The sequence below is a fragment of the Chamaea fasciata genome, unplaced genomic scaffold (genome assembly GCF_029207755.1).
Source record: "Chamaea fasciata isolate MVZ Bird 193981 ecotype frontalis unplaced genomic scaffold, bChaFas1.0.hap1 SCAF_1, whole genome shotgun sequence".
NCBI classification, from domain to species: Eukaryota; Metazoa; Chordata; class Aves; order Passeriformes; family Sylviidae; genus Chamaea; species Chamaea fasciata.
In genome coordinates this window covers 82,796,083-82,814,222 of record NW_027094086.1, presented here as the reverse complement: position 1 = coordinate 82,814,222, position 18,140 = coordinate 82,796,083, and the positions used below count along the sequence as shown (strand labels likewise).

The 18,140-nt window shown below is 37.1% G+C and overlaps 1 protein-coding gene across 4 annotated transcripts in view; it reads right to left on the bottom strand.

Annotated features, from left to right (window-relative positions):
- Positions 1-744: 744 nt before the first annotated feature.
- Positions 745-18,140, bottom strand: part of RELCH (RAB11 binding and LisH domain, coiled-coil and HEAT repeat containing) — a 75,446-nt gene continuing 58,050 nt past the window's right edge. For 2 of the 4 annotated variants that reach the window (XM_066186714.1, XM_066186729.1), the window contains 7 exons: positions 14,671-14,753; positions 13,677-13,740; positions 11,987-12,125; positions 11,498-11,614; positions 10,403-10,491; positions 5,921-5,991; positions 745-1,282 (listed from right to left, as the gene is read on the bottom strand). In XM_066186714.1, coding sequence (XP_066042811.1) covers positions 1,162-1,282; positions 5,921-5,991; positions 10,403-10,491; positions 11,498-11,614; positions 11,987-12,125; positions 13,677-13,740; positions 14,671-14,753 — 684 coding nt within the window. In that variant the 3' untranslated portion in view covers positions 745-1,161. Of the gene's footprint in view, positions 1,283-5,920; positions 5,992-10,402; positions 10,492-11,497; positions 11,615-11,986; positions 12,126-13,676; positions 13,741-13,923; positions 14,007-14,670; positions 14,754-18,140 lie in introns of those variants that run through there. The other 2 variants (XM_066186737.1, XM_066186719.1) reach the window with 2 other exon arrangements.

Sequence of the window (18,140 nt, the reverse complement as noted above, 5' to 3'; positions counted from 1 at the left end):
CATTGACATATAGAGAGGGGGGGAAAAAGTGCTGCATAAGAAGAAAAGGATTTAGTTGTTAATGCTTCCTTGCTAACAAAAATATTTGGTAGTTGAATATACTCCCTGTAATGTCATTTTCCAAAAGTATGTAGGCAGTCTGCTTAACATATTAAAGAAACTGCACATCAAACTCAACATAATTTCAAACACTCCAAAATTAAATTTGAACTGAAATTCAGTCTAAACAACAAAATATCTTTAGTTTTCACAGTCCACAGAATTGCACACCAAGTGCAAGATGAAAGCTGTCTCTCTCCTGCATGAGGTTTCCTCTGCCTGCAGAACTGTACTGGGGACCCTGTGTAGTAGCTTACACATTTATTAACATTTATTCATTTATTATGTTTTTCCTTTACTTAATGGATGTGCCTGTGGATGTGTAGACTTGTAAAGTGCTTAAAAAAAACCCCACAAAAACCCCAACAAAAGAAAAAAAAATCCCTCAAAAAACCACATAGGTGTGAGAATTTTATCTGAAGGACTTTGTACAGCATTTACAATGTCAGCATAAAGCATCTGAAACATGAGCATTCCCTGCAGACTGATGCAGTGCAAGCAGTCTCATACATTAGATACTGCAATTCCTCTGGATTCAAGATGCACAATACTTAAAAAACAACCCTAGAAGCATGGACAAATGCTGGTGGCTCTTCCTCTTCTTTTTAGAAACATAATTAAAAAATCTGCATTACTCTCTCATAATTTAAATACATAAGTAATCTCCACTTTTATTACTTCATGACAATGACTTCAAATTTACATTATTTTAAGTACCGTCAGAATAGCTCCATGTATAATACAGATATTTGCTGATATCCTGTCAGAAAATAAAAAAACCAAAACCTTTCACTATATAAAAAAAAATTATGCTGGATAGACAAGAACACAGAACAGGGACTTGGTACAGACTATGATTTCAGTTTTATATCAACCACAGTTAACCCAAAATTAACAGATACACAGCGATATTCAAAAGCAGTGCAAATATCTTTGGAGGTTAGAATAAAATTATACTACAAGAACATAAGACAGAAGAAATTAAAAGGCAAGTACTTCAAGTACAGGAACCAGTCTCTGTGAGGTCCACCTTAGTGTTAGCTGTGAGTTCCTTTTCCCATCTTACTTCTTTCTCTGGAACACATTAGCCAACATTGCACCTGATGTAGTCAGCTGCCCCATTTTGTTCAAAAACTTGGTCTTTGTATCTTCACTCACCAGGCTCGCTGCAATTGACATCGAGCTAGGAAAGGAAAACATTTAGTGGCATAAGACCACAAATTAAAAAGAACATTATGTTGTTATTTATTAGGTAAGTAAATTGTCTTTGTGCTTCAGAGGTTTCAACAAAAAAGATCAGTCTGTGAGGGAGAATTGAAAATCCATCACTACCTAGTCCATATATACACTGTTAAATTTATTATAATGTCCTCACAGTGCCTGTGAAAATGGTAAAATATTTTTGTGCACACTAATTTTTAGCACCTTTGCATGTCACCACATTAGCATTTGCTACCTGTTGGGGAATTGCTATGTGAATAGTGACAAATACATCTGTGAAAGACTGGCTTTGCCATCTTACCAGTAACGTCAATCCTTATGTTTAGTTAGTGTAAAGTTCAGCAGTATTAGTTCAGACATAGACCTTTCTAACTCAAGTAACCTGCCTCCAACAGTGACATTAGCAGATGTGTAGAGATGAGCAAAAGCAAGCTAAGTACAAAACAGTGACCTCTCTCCTTAATTTTCGATTCTTTATTTTCCAACTGCTTTTGCCTGAGCAGAGTGAAAAATTGGTGAGGACTGTCAACCTAGTAACTTTCAATAAATCTTTGTTTTATATTACTTGATCAGCTTTCCTTCGATCTCCTTATAAATTTCTTGCAAACCCCACCCTGAGTCCTACTGGGTCAGCCCCTCACTGGTAAGGAGCTTCTCCTTCTGGTTGTTTTGAATGTGGCTCCTGTTACTTGTGCTTGGATGTTCCGACTTGAGACATACTAGATAGGACAGTGGAGAGTTCATAGATTTCCCACAGACTGGACTGGAAGGAGCAACCAATAAATGCTGAAGCTATAGGATGCTAAGCTTTGAATAACATGTTAAGAAATTATCCTTATTATGTGAAATTAACAGATTTAATTTTTTAAATTAATGACATATCAGTGAGCTCAACTTCAGATACTGTTTAGCACAGTAGGAGTCATCCATCTCAAGAGAGAGCAAATGTACATAGCAGGAATATTAACAAATATTCCATACTTCCTATATTTGTAGTCAAAATGGCAAGTGTATTTTAACATTGGACAAAGACAATTTTAGAAAACATTACCAAATAAATTCTCCCTTGTGAACTCAGTGTGGACTCTGCATTTCAAAATTATAGCTAAGACCACAAAATCTGTCATACTTGCAAAGGCCAGATTCTAGGAACTGACTTTTCAGTCTGAAAAGTTATAAACAGTTCTGTTAGACACACTTGCATCAAGGAGATCAAACTGAAGTCAACTCTGAAATGTTTCGACAGAACTTGAATGATTTCTTCAAAGGTAGAAGGGATGTACCCAGTACTTTCTCCCATTTCACACCACAAAAAAAAAAAGTCCTTAGTGATAATGATTTCTGATTCTTTTTAAAGTACCTTAAAAATAAAAGGGAAGCTTCTGACTAAAGCTGTACTGTGGATTTAGAAATAGTTTAATTATAAACTTTTAAAGTAAAATATTTATTTCAGGCACATTCACGTAGCCAGACATCTTTGGCTCGATTAAACATCTCCAGTCAACTAATGAATCACATATTTCCAGCTGATAGAACTCAGCAGGGAAATTACTGCTACAGTAAGATGGATGCCTTATGCAATTTCCTTTGATTTCATGATAAAACAAGGGCATATAAATTATGTAACTAACAGTTTACACTCACTATCAGCTAGTTAAGGACAAGAAGTTAGCTCAGACTATGAAGTATTCTGGAGTTGTGTGTAGCTATGAAAACTTATTTGGGAAATAGTATACATTCCAAGCATTAGCAGATTAAGAAAATAGAACTGCTCACTTCAGAAAAGAAAGCCTAGCAACTGGTGACAAACCTGTACTTTTAAATAAACTGTGCTTTCATTAGGCTAATGATCCTGAATAAGATTGAGGAAAACGAGGTGTTCCACTGGTTCTTGAAACAGTTTGGGGGATATCAGCCTCTGATGTCAAAAATTAAAGAGTAACAACTGCAGAGTCTAGAAGTTCATGTTTTCTAATACTATGTTACTGTAAATAGAAACATAATCCACAGCATCTTGCATACTCAGAAGTTGAAATATGCCTCTAAAGTACTTCCATTACTGCGCAAACTGAATATTTAAACACAGCAAAAATTAATATGAAATCAAATAATTTGAGTCTCACATCTTTAAAAAGTAATCAAAGAACCCAACAAAGCAATAGTGTATCTCGTTTGAAACAATCAGTCCTACAGAAAAGTCCTCACATTTATTCATTATTTAAAAACCAAAACAAAACCCAACCCACAAACAAAAATAATGTGTAAATATCAAAGTTTTCCTGGTGTCTAGATGAATCAGATGCTACACTGAGTTCTACATGTTTTACGGGGAAGCTCTAGGCAAAACCAGACATTCCCGATGGGCATTTTATAGCAATCAGTTTGTAACCTGTTATCCGTGATTGAAATAGCTTGTTAATTGCTAAAGAAAATGTTTAACAAAAGTGGCTATCCAATATTTTAAAATGCAGAGTTTAATCTTCTGAAAAAACTATTTCTTTGATCACGTATTATTTGACCAACTTTTTCTAACAGCAAGGAGAAAAGACAAGAACACCCGTTTTGATTTCTGTGCATGCATTCCCATGCTGTTAACAAACCCCAGTAATTTATATCCCAGTCACATTTAAATCCTTTGTCAAATATATATTTGTCATTGAAATTAGGAACTGAAATTAGCAAGCGCTTAGCAAGAAAACAGAGGTATTTACGTATATGAAAAGGTCATTTCTTCAGTGGTAAAATATTTCTTGTTAATTTTGTACAGTGCAAGACTGCAACCATAGCCTGATGTTGAATAAGAAAGGGGAAGGCTAATTAAAGAACAAAGGAACAGATTGCGAAGACCTATCCTTTTCCTTTAGTTTTCAGCAGTTGCATTCTTAAAGAAAATACACTAGATGTTGTATGAGGTTTACATTTATCTGTTTCTGCAATGGCTTAATAGGACTGACTGATTTCAAAGTATTTACTACTAGTAAAGTCTGAAGTATTTTACTTGGTGCATGAGAAACTAACCCTTTTTCTACTTCACATTTCTTCTGCTCTGTTCTTGAACACCTTATTTTAGTCATCCTCCAACTATCAGTTGCTTCCAGGACTATGGGTGAGCTCTTTCAAGAAGTAAATTCTGTCAGTTTGTTACAGGAAAGGAAGCATGACATGAACAAGCTTCAGTAATTGTCTCAATTCTCATGACAAAGCATTGGGATTGAGAACAGATTCTCTTTTCAGACACCTTCTCACACACTTCCTGGCAACACTGCTAAGGATTAAGTTATATAACAATCCACACAAATTTACCTGCTGGCATGCCATTTCAGGCAATAAGCAGGCAACAGAGCACATACAAGAACCTGATCATAATGACAGTGAGCATTCCAAATTTCCATGTCCAATGTGGGTCTGTTGGCTACTTTTGTTATCAGGAAATGCACACATATGATACCATCTCTACATGTGAAGCAAATGGATGCACATGCACCATGCGTCTGCTGCCTCCCTGGAGATCTGGGTTTACAGTTTGTGGAAAAGACGTTTTACCAAAGTGCAACACAGGTGGCATTTTCCCAAAGTCAGCCTACTTCCTAAGCAGCACCCTCACACAGGGGTCAGTGGATATACTGGAAAAACTGCTCTTGTGTGCACTGGTCATGTGCAAACCCGGACAGCAGCCTGAAGCAAGCCATTCCCAGGACCAGAACAATTCTCTCAGCCTGCAGGCTGCCACCCCCATGGGTAGCAAAGTGTCTGCTACATACATTGCCTTAAGCACTTAGTCCAGGCACTCCCTGAGTCAGGATAGAAACTTAAATACTGCTTTAAATGGATAAAAAAATTAAGAACAAAGAACATCATTCCTATGAAAAAAACCTGTTGTCCCATGTTTTACACTGGAGACAGAAACAACCAATGTATTAAAGTTTCTATGATCTGTTTTCAAATACAGCATACATCAGTGCAGGATTTCAGGTCACAAACCTTGGACACCTGTAGGAGAAGGGAATACAGGTGACCTCAATGTGATAAGTAACAGCTGTGTTAATTCCCAATACAGCCTTGCCCCTGGTGAGTCACAGCTATATTCAGTAAAGATAACTGTGATAAAAGGGAGTGGGCTAGCTAGTGAGGGCAATGATGAAGGCAGAGGAATCTTGAGGAAGAGGGAATGGGAGGATCATGAAAAAAAGGATCCTGGGGAAAGAGAATCACTGCTGTGAGGTCAGTCTGGTCTGCAGTCAGAGCCTGTTGTTGGAACCTGCAGTCACAGTCCAGCTAGGTAAAAGCCTGCAGTCAGAGTCTGCCAACTAATACATGCAGTCACAGTTTAGCAGGAAAGAACCAGCAGTCAGAGGCTGTAAGGGAAACCTACAGCAGGAGCTTGCTGCAGCCAGAGTCAGTGAATAGTTGGAGTCAGGATGGCTAAGCTGTAAAGAAAAATAAACCAGGACCCTTTTCATGCTTTGATAAACAAAAAGTCTGTGTCCCAGCTCATTTCTACCCTTTAAGAAAAGGGCTGCTGCAACAGATACCATTATGGAATACATGCTGCAGAACACTACTCTGTAGGCACACATAAAAAGGGAAGTGGAAGTCTTACCCTTGCGGTTCTTGGACGGTCTTGTTTTCCACTTTCTGTTCACATTCTTTTATCATGGAGCTCAAAATAACCTAAGTTACATAAGGAAGAGAGATACATGACATTTGACATTTTTCGATTTACTTTAACACTTCTTATGAAATCTACTCTGCAGATAATTCTGACATTAGCAGAACTGTTGAAAACGTTTCCCTGGGTTTTTTTCAAGTGCCTTTGAATTCCAGTTATCTGATAATGCCTTGTGGTTAGAAACAACAAAAACGTTCAAAATAACTAAAGGAAGAAAATGTTTTCCAAATAGTTACAGAAGTTCAGGACTCCCTCTTTTTCCCCAGGCTTTTAAAAACAGAGCTAAAACAAACTCATATCTGTGACACACTGTATCTTCGTGAACATTATGCATGACAGAAAAAGCAAGGAAAGAAAGTGTGATGGCATCCTAAGACAACATCTTAATGGAAGGAAGTGCTAAAATCAACTTGGTATCATTCCACTGGTGTCTTCCAGAGTTCCTATGACTCATGGCTTTTTTTTCCTTTATTTAAGCAATTAAAGTGTTAAAGGTTTCTGCAGAGTATTTAAGACTGAAAACACCTCCATACTGACATTTTTACAGTTATCCAAAAATAAAGGAATGATTCCCAATAGCAAGCTTAAAAAAAAAAAAAATCACACAGTTAATTCACAGGACAGATAAAAGACTCCCTGTCCTGTTCACAACAGTACTGTTTTAACACATTTAAACAAAAGTGTTTTGAAACACTTGGGCAAAAAAGTTAGAATGCAAAGTATGAAACTATAAATATATACATATACACACTTATAGACACTGCATAAATGGAAACTTCCTCGGCCACAGCTCAGAAGAAAGCCAGATACTTTTTTGAGACACTAAACTTAAAATTAGTACTGTCTTATCAAACCTGAATATAACAATATATAAATAATATATAGAAATAAAATATAAAAATACAACAAAGGAAAAAACTTATTTTCAATCTCTAAAATACAGATCAGTCACTAATGGTTACTACCAAGTGGTAACTATTTTAAAATGTATTTGTATAAATTAAAATCCTAGTTTCTGTCAAGTCCGCAGCACAACCATTAATAACACTGATAAGATGTGGCCTGGTCTGCAGTCTATGCTACTGCTCCCTGTTTCTCCAAAGAACTACTTCAGCATTTGAAACCTTTTAGGCAGCAGTTGTTACACACCCTTGAGTGTTTCAGAGAGCAGCATTCAAACAGGACTACAACTCTTCTTGCTAAATTTGCTGTCCTCCATTTGCATAAAGTGTTATACAAATACTTAATGCTCAAGAGTACAGAGGTACAAGAGAATTTATTCAGAATTCTAGTGAAAAAACAAGATTTTTGTTCTGTATCCGAAAACCCCTGAAATTTCTAAGCACAGCTGCCATAGTTTTTGTTTCTTAGCATTTCTGCCTGTGCACTGGAGCTTTCCTACGTTTTTGTACACCAGAATCTAGATCTCCAAATATCAACAATATGAAGTCTTGATCAAAGGGGAGAATAATTCATCAAGGATCCAGGATCATTTCAATAACAGGATGGATTTCCCATCCATTGCACAGCTCCTTCTGGAAAGGCTGTGTAATTTGTGATGAAGTGGAGCAATTCTTGTCTCTTCTGCAAACTAATTTCTAAATTTCCACCTTACAGCTTTGCACATACTGCTCAGACCTATTCCCTTAGGTTCTCTTTGTTTGGTCATAGGACTGATTATGAAATCACATCTCCTTCAAGAGAAATATTTTAGAGCACTAACTCTAAATATAGAGACACTTAAGAGACTTAACATGCTGAAGTCTTATAAACAATACTGCAGTATATGGACTAAATATTTTTACCGAATACTGACTCACGATCGTGCAACTCAAATCCACTTTGAAAACCCATAGAAGGCAAGTGGGAAATGAGGAAGAAGGGACTTGACATTGAACTAGAGATGCTGCTAAAGTATCTGAATGTCTGTACAAGGTGAAGTGTTTCCTTTAAAGATGAGAAGGTCTGACTTAAATGCCCAACTTACACTTTCATTTATATGAAAGAAAACAAGTATGAGTTATGAGTGGTAAAGGCTGCCAGACAGGACCACACAAGTCAATTCCACAATGTTACCCTTCCAAGATGAGCATAAACTCTGTACTGACGTTAAAGCCATTAGAGCTAAGGCACTGTGATTTAGAAAATGTGTATTTGTCAAGTGATATGCCATTTGAATCATGAATAACACCACAGTGGCCAAAATAATGAAAAAAGGCTTAATTCTGTTTATGCAAATGTCTAATTGTTTGAGACAGTAAAAGGCATTTATTTCAGAAAACATGATTTTCAGACAGAAGGCTTCCAAGACAGACTCTAGAAGTCACTGGGCCTCAGAAGCTTCTATCATGATGTCTACAAACATCCTATTGAAGTGGGAAGCTGATCAAGCACTAGATATCCATTTCTACAATAAAAGGGATAAAAATGGTAAAGCCTGTAGTGAATTTTCTAACTCACTGGAGCAGTACTAAGTATTTTAAATTTTATATTGCTCCCTGGCTTAAAAAAACAAAGCACTTGGCATCATGTCTGAAGTCACTTAAGCACAGTAATGGAGAATGTTGTAATGGAGGGTTGAGAGCTATCTTGACATATTGATTTTTTTTTAATGCTATTCCAGTCCTCAGTTCCTGCTCTGACTACAAGGTTCAAATGCAATCAAAGCCCTTGTTCTAATTAAGGGTATCTTTTGAACTATGTCTTTAAACCTTAGAAGTTACATTAACTACAAAAATGAAATAGCAGAATTCATATCTGTTATCCCATTGGTGAAAGAAAATGAAACTTTTGCCTGCTGCAGCTTTCAGATATATGCTTAAGACCTCCCAGTCCATCTTGCACCTCTCTCTGAACACAGAATATCTATCATTGCCACACTTCCAATTGTGCTACCTGTGGTAAGGAAGCACAATTCTGTTGGCTTTGAGTGATGCTCAGGTCACTACTGTTCCTTCTGACTCAGCCTTCTGAACTGAGATTCTTTCCTGTCAGGTTGAAAAGTTCCTCCAATAATAACATACAGAAAAGAAAAGATTGATACTATAGGCTTTTAGATGGAAAATGTAACTGGAGGAAGGAACTTTGTTACTGAATATAAGAACTTAGGACTCCCAGAGAATACAGCCATCTCAATTCAGTTACTTTTGCAAACATAAGGAAAATAAATTAATTTTCTCAGATACAAGTAATTCATTAAAGTGCAGTATTAACTTTCAAAGACTACAACAGTACTCTTCTGTACATTCTGATTAAATCTTTTCCTCCATCCCTTGAAATGTTCATCCTGTTAGGATTTTCCTCAACATGCAACGAAACAACATCTCTTATTTCTGATACTGACTTAACATCTCTTTGTTTCAATCTCTGTTAGCATTCATCCTCTTCAAGTACTTACCAAAAAAGTGCATAAAGCCAAGATTTTCAAGTTGTTCAAGATGGCTTCTTCTGCTAACTTTTTCTGGGTTTTTTGCTGCTTTCTGTAAGTTTCTCCTACCAGGGATCTTGTTCACTCCCATGTTGTCCTGTCTGCTTCTTTTTAATCTGCTCTTTACAATTCACAGAATCACAGAGTGGTTGAGGTTGGAAGGGACCCCTGGAGGATCATCTGGTCCAACCCCCTGCTCAAGCAGGGCCACCTGAAGCCCAATGCCGAGGAAGAACATGTCCAGATGGCTTTTGAGTATCCAAGCATTTAGACTCCACAACCTCCTTGGACAATGTGGGCCACCACTCAGTCACTCTCACAATTTAAGAAAACCCAACTCTGCCCATGGTCTCTGGTCTTGTCACTGGGCACCCCTGAGAAGAGCCTAGCTCTGTCCTCTTTGGACCCTCTCTTCAGGTACTGATAAAATTCACCCAAGTTTTCTCCAGGCTGAACAGTCCCAGCTCCCTCATTTTCTTCTCCAGCCCTTCACTGGACTCTCTCCAGTAAGTTCATGCTTTTGTACTGCGGACTCCAGAACTGGACACAGTGTTCCAGATATGAAGTGTACCCCAGGTATTTTAGGACTCTACTTCCCTAATCCTTAATAGTTTCTTTCCTGCACTCCACCAATTTTTATCTGCATTTCCATGGATTTGTTGTAGCCAGTGATTTTAGTGCATCCTTGGTTTGATTAACATCAAGATGGTAAAAACATTTCCTTTTTCTTCAGTCTAGGAAGATCCGTGTTTCTACATGCATTTCTGACAGTTGAGTATTTGTCTGCAGAGGTCCTCACCTTAGAAATACATTTTACAAGATTTTACTGGTTTTTAAATCATGTGACCTATTCTTTATCAAAAAACTCCTCAATACCATGTTTTGAAACCACTTATGAGCAGCCCTCTTTAACTTCTGGTTTTAAATGCCATCACATTTCAACTTCTGCTACCTACATCTCATATTCAGTAAACATAGCTGCTCACCTCATGCTCTGGAGAGAGATGTTCCATGTCAGTTCGTAAACACTTCAGTCCTGGTAGAAAGTGATTGACCATTAAATCCTCTGAAATAACTAAAGCCCAGGTTGTTAAGTTATTATAAGGATCACCTCTTGAAATTATACTTTTTTTTTTTCATGTCTTCTGATAATGTTGTTCTATGGAACACAATGGCAGCAGCAAAACTAAAAAAATGGAACAGTGTTTGACACTTCATGACTAATAAAAAGGAAAAAAGATCTTAAGCATATTTAACATCACGTATTTCATACATCCATACAATTCTTCTAAGATTTTTTTTCCTTGATTTATTGGTTAAGATCAAGAATTTTGTTTTTATAGCTTTGTTTTTTAAAGTATCTATCAGATCCACTGTGTGGGGTCTGGCTGGAGTTCGTTTTCTGCACAGCAGCCCTCAGTGCTGTGCTTTGCACTGGTACCTAGAAAGGTGTTGGTAACACACCAGTGCTTAGGCTACTGCTGAGCAGTGCTGGCACAGCATCAGTGCTGTCTCTCAACATTCCCCCCCCCATCAGCAGGCTGGGGGAGGGCACACAGCCTGGACAGCTGACCCAAACTGACCAGAGGGATGTTCCATGCTATCTGAGGCCTATTCAGATATAAAAACTAAGAGAAAGTGCTGGTGGTGGGGCAGGACACCATTTTTTGTTATGATGTTTGTCTTCTGGAGCAACTGCTACGTGTGCTGAAGCCCTGCTTCCTGGGAAATATCTGGACATTGCTTGCTAATGGAAATTAGAGAATAAATCTTATGTTTTGCTTTGCTTCCATGCATAGCTTATGCTTAAGTAAACGGCCTTTATTTTGACACGAGCTTTTCCTTCATCTGATTTTCTCCCCCACCCTTACCCATCCTGCTGAGGAGGGGAATGAGAGTGGCCTGGTGGGCACCTGTCCGGAAAATCCATGATATTCACCATTTCTGAAAACCTCTCCCTTATGCTGAATACACGATGTTTTACATCACAGATTCAAAGACAACCATAGTTATTTCTCTAATAGTAAACTTCTCTCACCACCCGAGAAATAACAGTTAAACTTTCTCTGAAAAAAGGATACAACAACAGGAAAGAGCACTGTAGGACTCAAACAGGTGGGTAGCGATATCCAGTCTCTTCGAATCAACAGACTGCTGGTTGTTGACCAAGGCTAACTTGTGCAAGTGTGGAATAACAACTGGAAAAATAAATACAGGAATAACTGTATACAGGAATAACAGGAATTTGAAACTGCTTTTCACAGACTTGTTTAGCATTAGACAGGTGCTATATGGCAACTGCCGGTGCCTGAAACTTCACACATCAGCATGGAATAAGAACTGCAAACACTTGTGTTTGATGGGATTGCCCTTGCACATTTAATGGATTGACTCAAACTTGAAATAAAAATTTGTGCTATCACCACCTATAATAAAAATGTACCTTGGAGTACCTTTGAAATAATAAGAGTTTACAGAAAAGAAAGAAAACCCCCATCAATGTAAACAGCATACCTATTAGCTTTTGGACAGAGAGAGGAAGAGTGCATCTTCCCATGGATGCAACTTACATTCATCTCTAAATCTGGGCTCAGCGTTAGGTCCAACTCTTCCAAATGTTTTTATGATTTCTGTATGTAAAGAATGTTGGTCTTGATACTGAGGGTCCTCCAGGAAAGATGCCAGCTGCATTTTTACTCTCTCCAGAAGCTTAAGTATTCCCCAAGAAATAGAAAGAACACAAAAGAATGAAGATGCTAGAAATTGCTATGATCAGTTCAGAGTATGTTTACAATCTTCTGTATTTCAGATGACAGATCTTGGACTTCTAATTTACAGATTTTTTCTAACAGGATGTTTCAAACTCTTCAAATACACCTCTGTTTTAAAGACTGTTACCAGGGTTTGAATCTGATTTGTCTTTTAACAACAGACAGTGCTCCCATACAGCTGATCTTTCCTCCTGAGGTTTCCTTGAGTCTGATACTCCCTTTTTTTAACTGCTATTACAGGTAAAGTAAGTTTCCCTCTTACTATTAATATCTACAGAGTTTCCCTGTTTAATTAGAAATTCATTAATGGGATTTTTTTGTAGTGTATATCAATTAATTGGCTGAATTTTTTTTGTGGAGGACAGAGATGCAAAAGTAACCATCATAAAATCAATGGAATTAAAAAGATTCCTTCAACTACGGGCTAAAAAACCAAAAATAAGATGAGATAGGTATTTAATTTGGATTCAAAGTTGAAGAAATAACATTTTATGATACATTTTGGAAGGTGCTATCACCTCTGTAGTCTAAGGCTTATTATAATTAGTGCAATGGATACAGTAATTTCTGTGTGGTAACAAAACAATATTCTTCCCATCTGATTATAGGCATGCATTCCAAGCTACAAAATTCTAACTTTTCCATCTTCCAAGTACGTGAGTCATCACTGGCTTGACTCACATTACTTGCATTTCCTCAAACACATTCTTTCAGAGTATGTTGAAATTACGGGAAGAATGCAAGCTCTGCAAAAAGCTGCAAGGACTTACAGAAGAAATTCGATTGCACAGTTGTTACATGAAACAAAATCCAGTTTTCTACTGCTTCCAGCAGAATCCTGACTGTCTTCAGGATTCTTAACTATTACCATAGTATCATCATTTAAAAAATGAGGAGTTGCACCTCTACATTATCTTCAAGGAATACTTTGCTAATGTCATTATGTCTTTCAGTGCCATCTTGGCCACTAAGGGCTAAACCAGCAGATATGACTGGAACAACAGGAGTCTTGTGCTCTTCTAAAGTATTTGGGAGCCAAGCAGGATACCCTAAAGCATTTAAATAGCACAGTATACAATAGTACAATATGCGGATGTTTTCGGTCACCATTTTAAAATAGAACTATTTCATTTGGAAATAATGGAGATAGATTTCACAACTGTACTGGAGAAGGTTTTAAAAAACATTTTGAGCATGGGATTTCCCATCTTCTAGCACAGGCCTCCCCTCTACTTATCTGTCTCTGTTTGTTTATATTTGGTTGAGATTTAGGAGGAAATGTTTTTATTAGTTATAAGGGTTGGTTTGTTTAGGAAAAACAAAAAAAAGAGGCCATTGCAAAACCAGAAAGCACTTTGGAAGAGAATATAACAAAGAAATAAAGAAAGAAAGAAATAATTTATGAGTTGCCCTTTCTTTTATTCTGGATTTATTAAAAAATCATCCTCTTCTTATACTACAAAAACACAGGTGACAACAGGTGTCTTACCTCTCTCTGAGTAACAGTTTCCATGATGGTCCCAAAAGCAGGGATTGTAGCAATCCTGACTGAACTACAATGGAAGAATAGGGTTTTTAAGATGTATTCAACATCAAGAACAAAATTACTTAAATAAAAATTTTAAAATTAGTACTTTCAAGTTACATTAGTCTCTAGCAATGACAAAAAAAAAAAAAAAAAAAAAGCAGATCAGGAAAAAGACAGGATTAACTCAAGGTCTCAGTCTGAAACTCACAATTCAGGATCACTGGACAAGGTAACAAGGGCCGGAGCAACCCGCTTGTCAACTAATGCTTCACTCATGCCTCGAAGAGTCAGCTGTAAACCAGTCAACATGCAATAAAAAACGCTTTGGTAAACTTAAAGAACTGGGTTAGCTGTGACTGAGGATGGGCAGGCAGACTCTTGGGGTTGTTCTTGGTTTAGTCACCCACACAAGACATTAAAGCCGCTAAAACTCTATTCATGCTGGAGCATCTGTTAGTAACAAGTTGTTAGTGAGATTAGCAAAGCATCCCTCCTTAGCTTGAAAGAAATACCACATCAGAACGTCCAGGAAATGAAGTGCCACAGTTGCCTATCAGAAATGAGATGCCGCCAAAACTACTTTGCATTTCATTAATGCAGATGATATTTAATTTTGCAGTAGCAAAGCTGATAGCATTATAGAATCGTAGTATCCAGCTTTCTGCTAGAAATGATGTAAGCAAATTTGAAAACTGAGAACATGATTAAATATAGAAAAGAAAAATTAAATTACATGGATTTAAGTTTTTTATTTAAAGTTTATTCAGCATTTTTATACAGTTTAACTCCAGGTGTTGCAGTAAACCTTTTTATTTAGAAATAAGTGATTTAAAGGCTACTTTCCTTTAAAAGTAATTCAATTTTTGTTCAGCTAGATTAAGAGACATAACTGATGGTTATTTCTTTCTAAGTATTAAGAGGGATGCTAGGTATATAAGACAGTCAGGGAACTTACATTTCAGGGTCACTGGAGAGAGTAATGAGAGCAGGAACAACTCTCTGAGCTACCAGAGTTTCATGTACCCCCTTCACCAACAGCTGAATGGTCGGAGCAGGGGGGTATCACAGGTGATGCACGGAAAGAGCGAGTACAGTATCATGGGAAGAAGAACGGCACAACCAAGAGAGAGAAAGAAAAAAACACAAAAAGCAAACCAAAATTAGAAGCTAAGCAAATACTGCTACACTAGAGCTTCATAAATGCAAAGGCGTGAAGAAAGCTAAAGTCGTCTGGCAATCAGCACAAACGCGACAAATTCAACATTACAATGTTTTCTTTATTTTCAGATATTTTAAAACTTGAGCTCAAACTTTTAGCAGGTTATTGCATGTTTTATTTCAGACACTATTATAATTACAAATAAATTTATGTATAATTACGTACTATAGCGATGTCCATCTGAATTTGACAATTTCATGTAAATGCTGTTCCTAACTCAACACAACAATATCTATCATAGTAGGTGGCTGTCACATGCAACACAGAAGTGTTGACTAGGCCAAATGTGTGTAGATTTCTCCACACTGAGTGATACCCCTCACACCTTTTACAATGAGACAAACAGCAGTTTCCCAGATGCCAAAATATTTTCCTGAAAGCCATCCAGGACTTGTTGATATTTAACAACCATGCAAGCAGTATGCATGCTGGTCTTTCTCGTAGAAAATGGAGAATCCTTGAACTATCCATGAAATGTGTTTCCTCAAGTCTTTTTGCAAACTAAGGAAGAGATATATTTGTTGCAGTGCATCCCAAATGTTAAAAGCTTGAAATCACAGTAAAATTCATTATCCACGAACACAACAAAGTTGTTTGAATCCAGATGTTCCCAGATGATTTTTTTACATTACCTATGTAGTTATACACAAGCATTTGCTGCGTATGCTGCAAATGCCCTTTAAATGCTTTCTTCATGTGAAAACCTACTAATTTTCAAACCAAGTTGGAAACTTTTTAAATATTCAACAAAATGGTGGATTTTGTCTTCATTAATAAAAAGAGTAAAGATTAGATATTTCCATTTTGTGTCTCATGCAAGGAAGTCTGCATGTATTTGCTCTTTTTAGGAGATAAATATAAAAAGTCTTATAATTACATTTATATGAGAAATATGAAACATCTCTTTAATATTTAGCTATATTCTGATTACTTATATTGCATAATGAACACAAATTATAAGCTTTTCCCCTGGGAAAAGCAGTAGCTGTCAGTATAATAGTACCAAAACAGGCAGTATTTACATCCTCTAACTAGAGAAGATTCTACATTCTGCTATTTGTTAGAGCATTCCTGCTTTACCAACTCTGAATTTAAACCAGTTTTTAAGTTGTAAAAGTAAGTTGTGAAAGATTGGAAGGAGCCTGACTTTTCAGAAGCTTCTATATAAAGCAGTGCTTCCTATTAAGCAACACTTGTGTGTGCATGTATGTGTGCACACAGACAAGGAACAGAGCGTGGCCTCACAGACAATTACTGGAGAAGGAAGAACGGGGAGAAGCTGGGTAAGAACATGAGACACTACTGCTGCAAAGCACCTGGAGTAACAAAATTGCAACATCCTTTACTTGTTCTTCAGAAAGTATTAGGATGTCAGTTCAACTACAACATTTTAACCTTAACACATTTCACAATTATTTACATTGGCAACAACTCCAAGTGCCAGTCTGTTGAGTTCATGGGCTACTCTTTAAACAGCTGTTAAGGATATAGTTCATGGTTTGCTTATGATGGTTTTACTCTCATACCTAGCTTTACTAATTTTCACATTTATTAAAATAGAGAATGCTTATCATTTTCAATCTTGGACAAACAGGGACTTGAGTTTTCTTTACCAACCTTCATTTAGAGAAGAGCCTAGCAGTTATACAGTGCTTTGAAAAAAAACCCCTAACACTTGGGATTTGTATAATTAGCAAATAATTTAGAATGATCTCAGCTTCATTCCTGTCTGGTCTGCCACATTTCTAAGTATGGTAAAGCATGGTGAACAGATGCATTCCATCATACAGAAAATAAAACATGCTTTATAATACAAGTGTCATTCTGAAGATGTGTCTCTAGCCCTGAACCCAAACAAACCAGCAAAGCTTATGTATAACTCAACTACGTGCTTCATGTTCAAATCAGAGCAATCAAATCTCTTTGCATCAACAACCAAATGGGAAGCTGCTGACTAAAAACATTAATACTGAAGCAGCAGAACAGCTGGATGGGCAAAGCCATGTAGCAGCACGTAAGGTTAGAGTGAGACAGACTATGTACATTTTATCTTTTTTTGATTCCTCTAGATCATTACTTACACATCCTACAGCTTAGAAATGGTAGCACAAAGTTTCCCTGCCCACAGGAGCGAGGGAGTGGAAAGGCCCCACATCACTTGTGTGTCCTTCCAGCCTTAATAGGCTGTAATGGTTTGGTAAATCAGTTGGGCCTGCAGTCTCTGTGCTGCTCAGAATCTTCACTGTTCTCATACAGCTATCCTACAGGTCACATACTCTTCATCCTATTATCTAATCACTGGGCTTTGCCATTCAGCAGCTTCTAAGGTTACAGAAATTCCCTGAGTGATGGAATCTTCCAGTAGTGAAACCAACCATTACTACCTCTTTGCACAGGTGACTTCCCAACTTTACGTAATACCATGTATAAATACATATGCCATGGCTAGCCAGAAAATAGCAATATGCTACTATTTTCAAGTAAGAAAAGCATTTAAAAGAAAGCTGCCTAAGCTTTGGTAAAATTTGAAATATGCTAAGAAACAAGATATGAAATAGCATGCACATGCTGCCTAAAAATAATCAACATGCAGCTGAATTTGAAAAGAAGCTGCAACCAAGACAACAGCCTGTTGTAACTGAGGTCTTTCACATGTTTGGCTAATGTTTATTAGGGAAAAAAAGCTTATTATTACAAATAGGATATCAAAATGCTTTGGTGAGAAGGAAAATACGCAAATAGATTTTAAGGGTGTCCAAAAATTGCCATTTCCTTTTTAAAAGAAGGGGGAAAAAAAAAAAAAAAGACTAAAGCCAAAGCCAGAAAAAAAAGACATTGTTGAATGTTTCCAACTGAAGTCTCAGGATGGAGCCTGTTGTGGTTGTTTACTGCTCTCTCTGCTCTGACTTGCAGAGTATCACTAAAGAAAGCTGATGGATATGTTAAGTGCCCTTTTATCTGAGGCAGCCTTAAGATTTGTTTTTCCAAATGGATACAAGATATCAGGTTCTTCTAGAGGTCCCCTCCAAAGCTATCCAAAGGAGACAAGTATGGAAGAGATACACCAAAAAAAAAGAGACGGAAAAAGTAATGGTGATTAAAAATATGTGTTTCTAACACGGAAAAGACAAAAAGTTCTCCTTTGTTCAGCCAATGGAGTATGTCCCAGAGTTTTTGCATATGCCTTAGTCTTTATTCTGACCAAA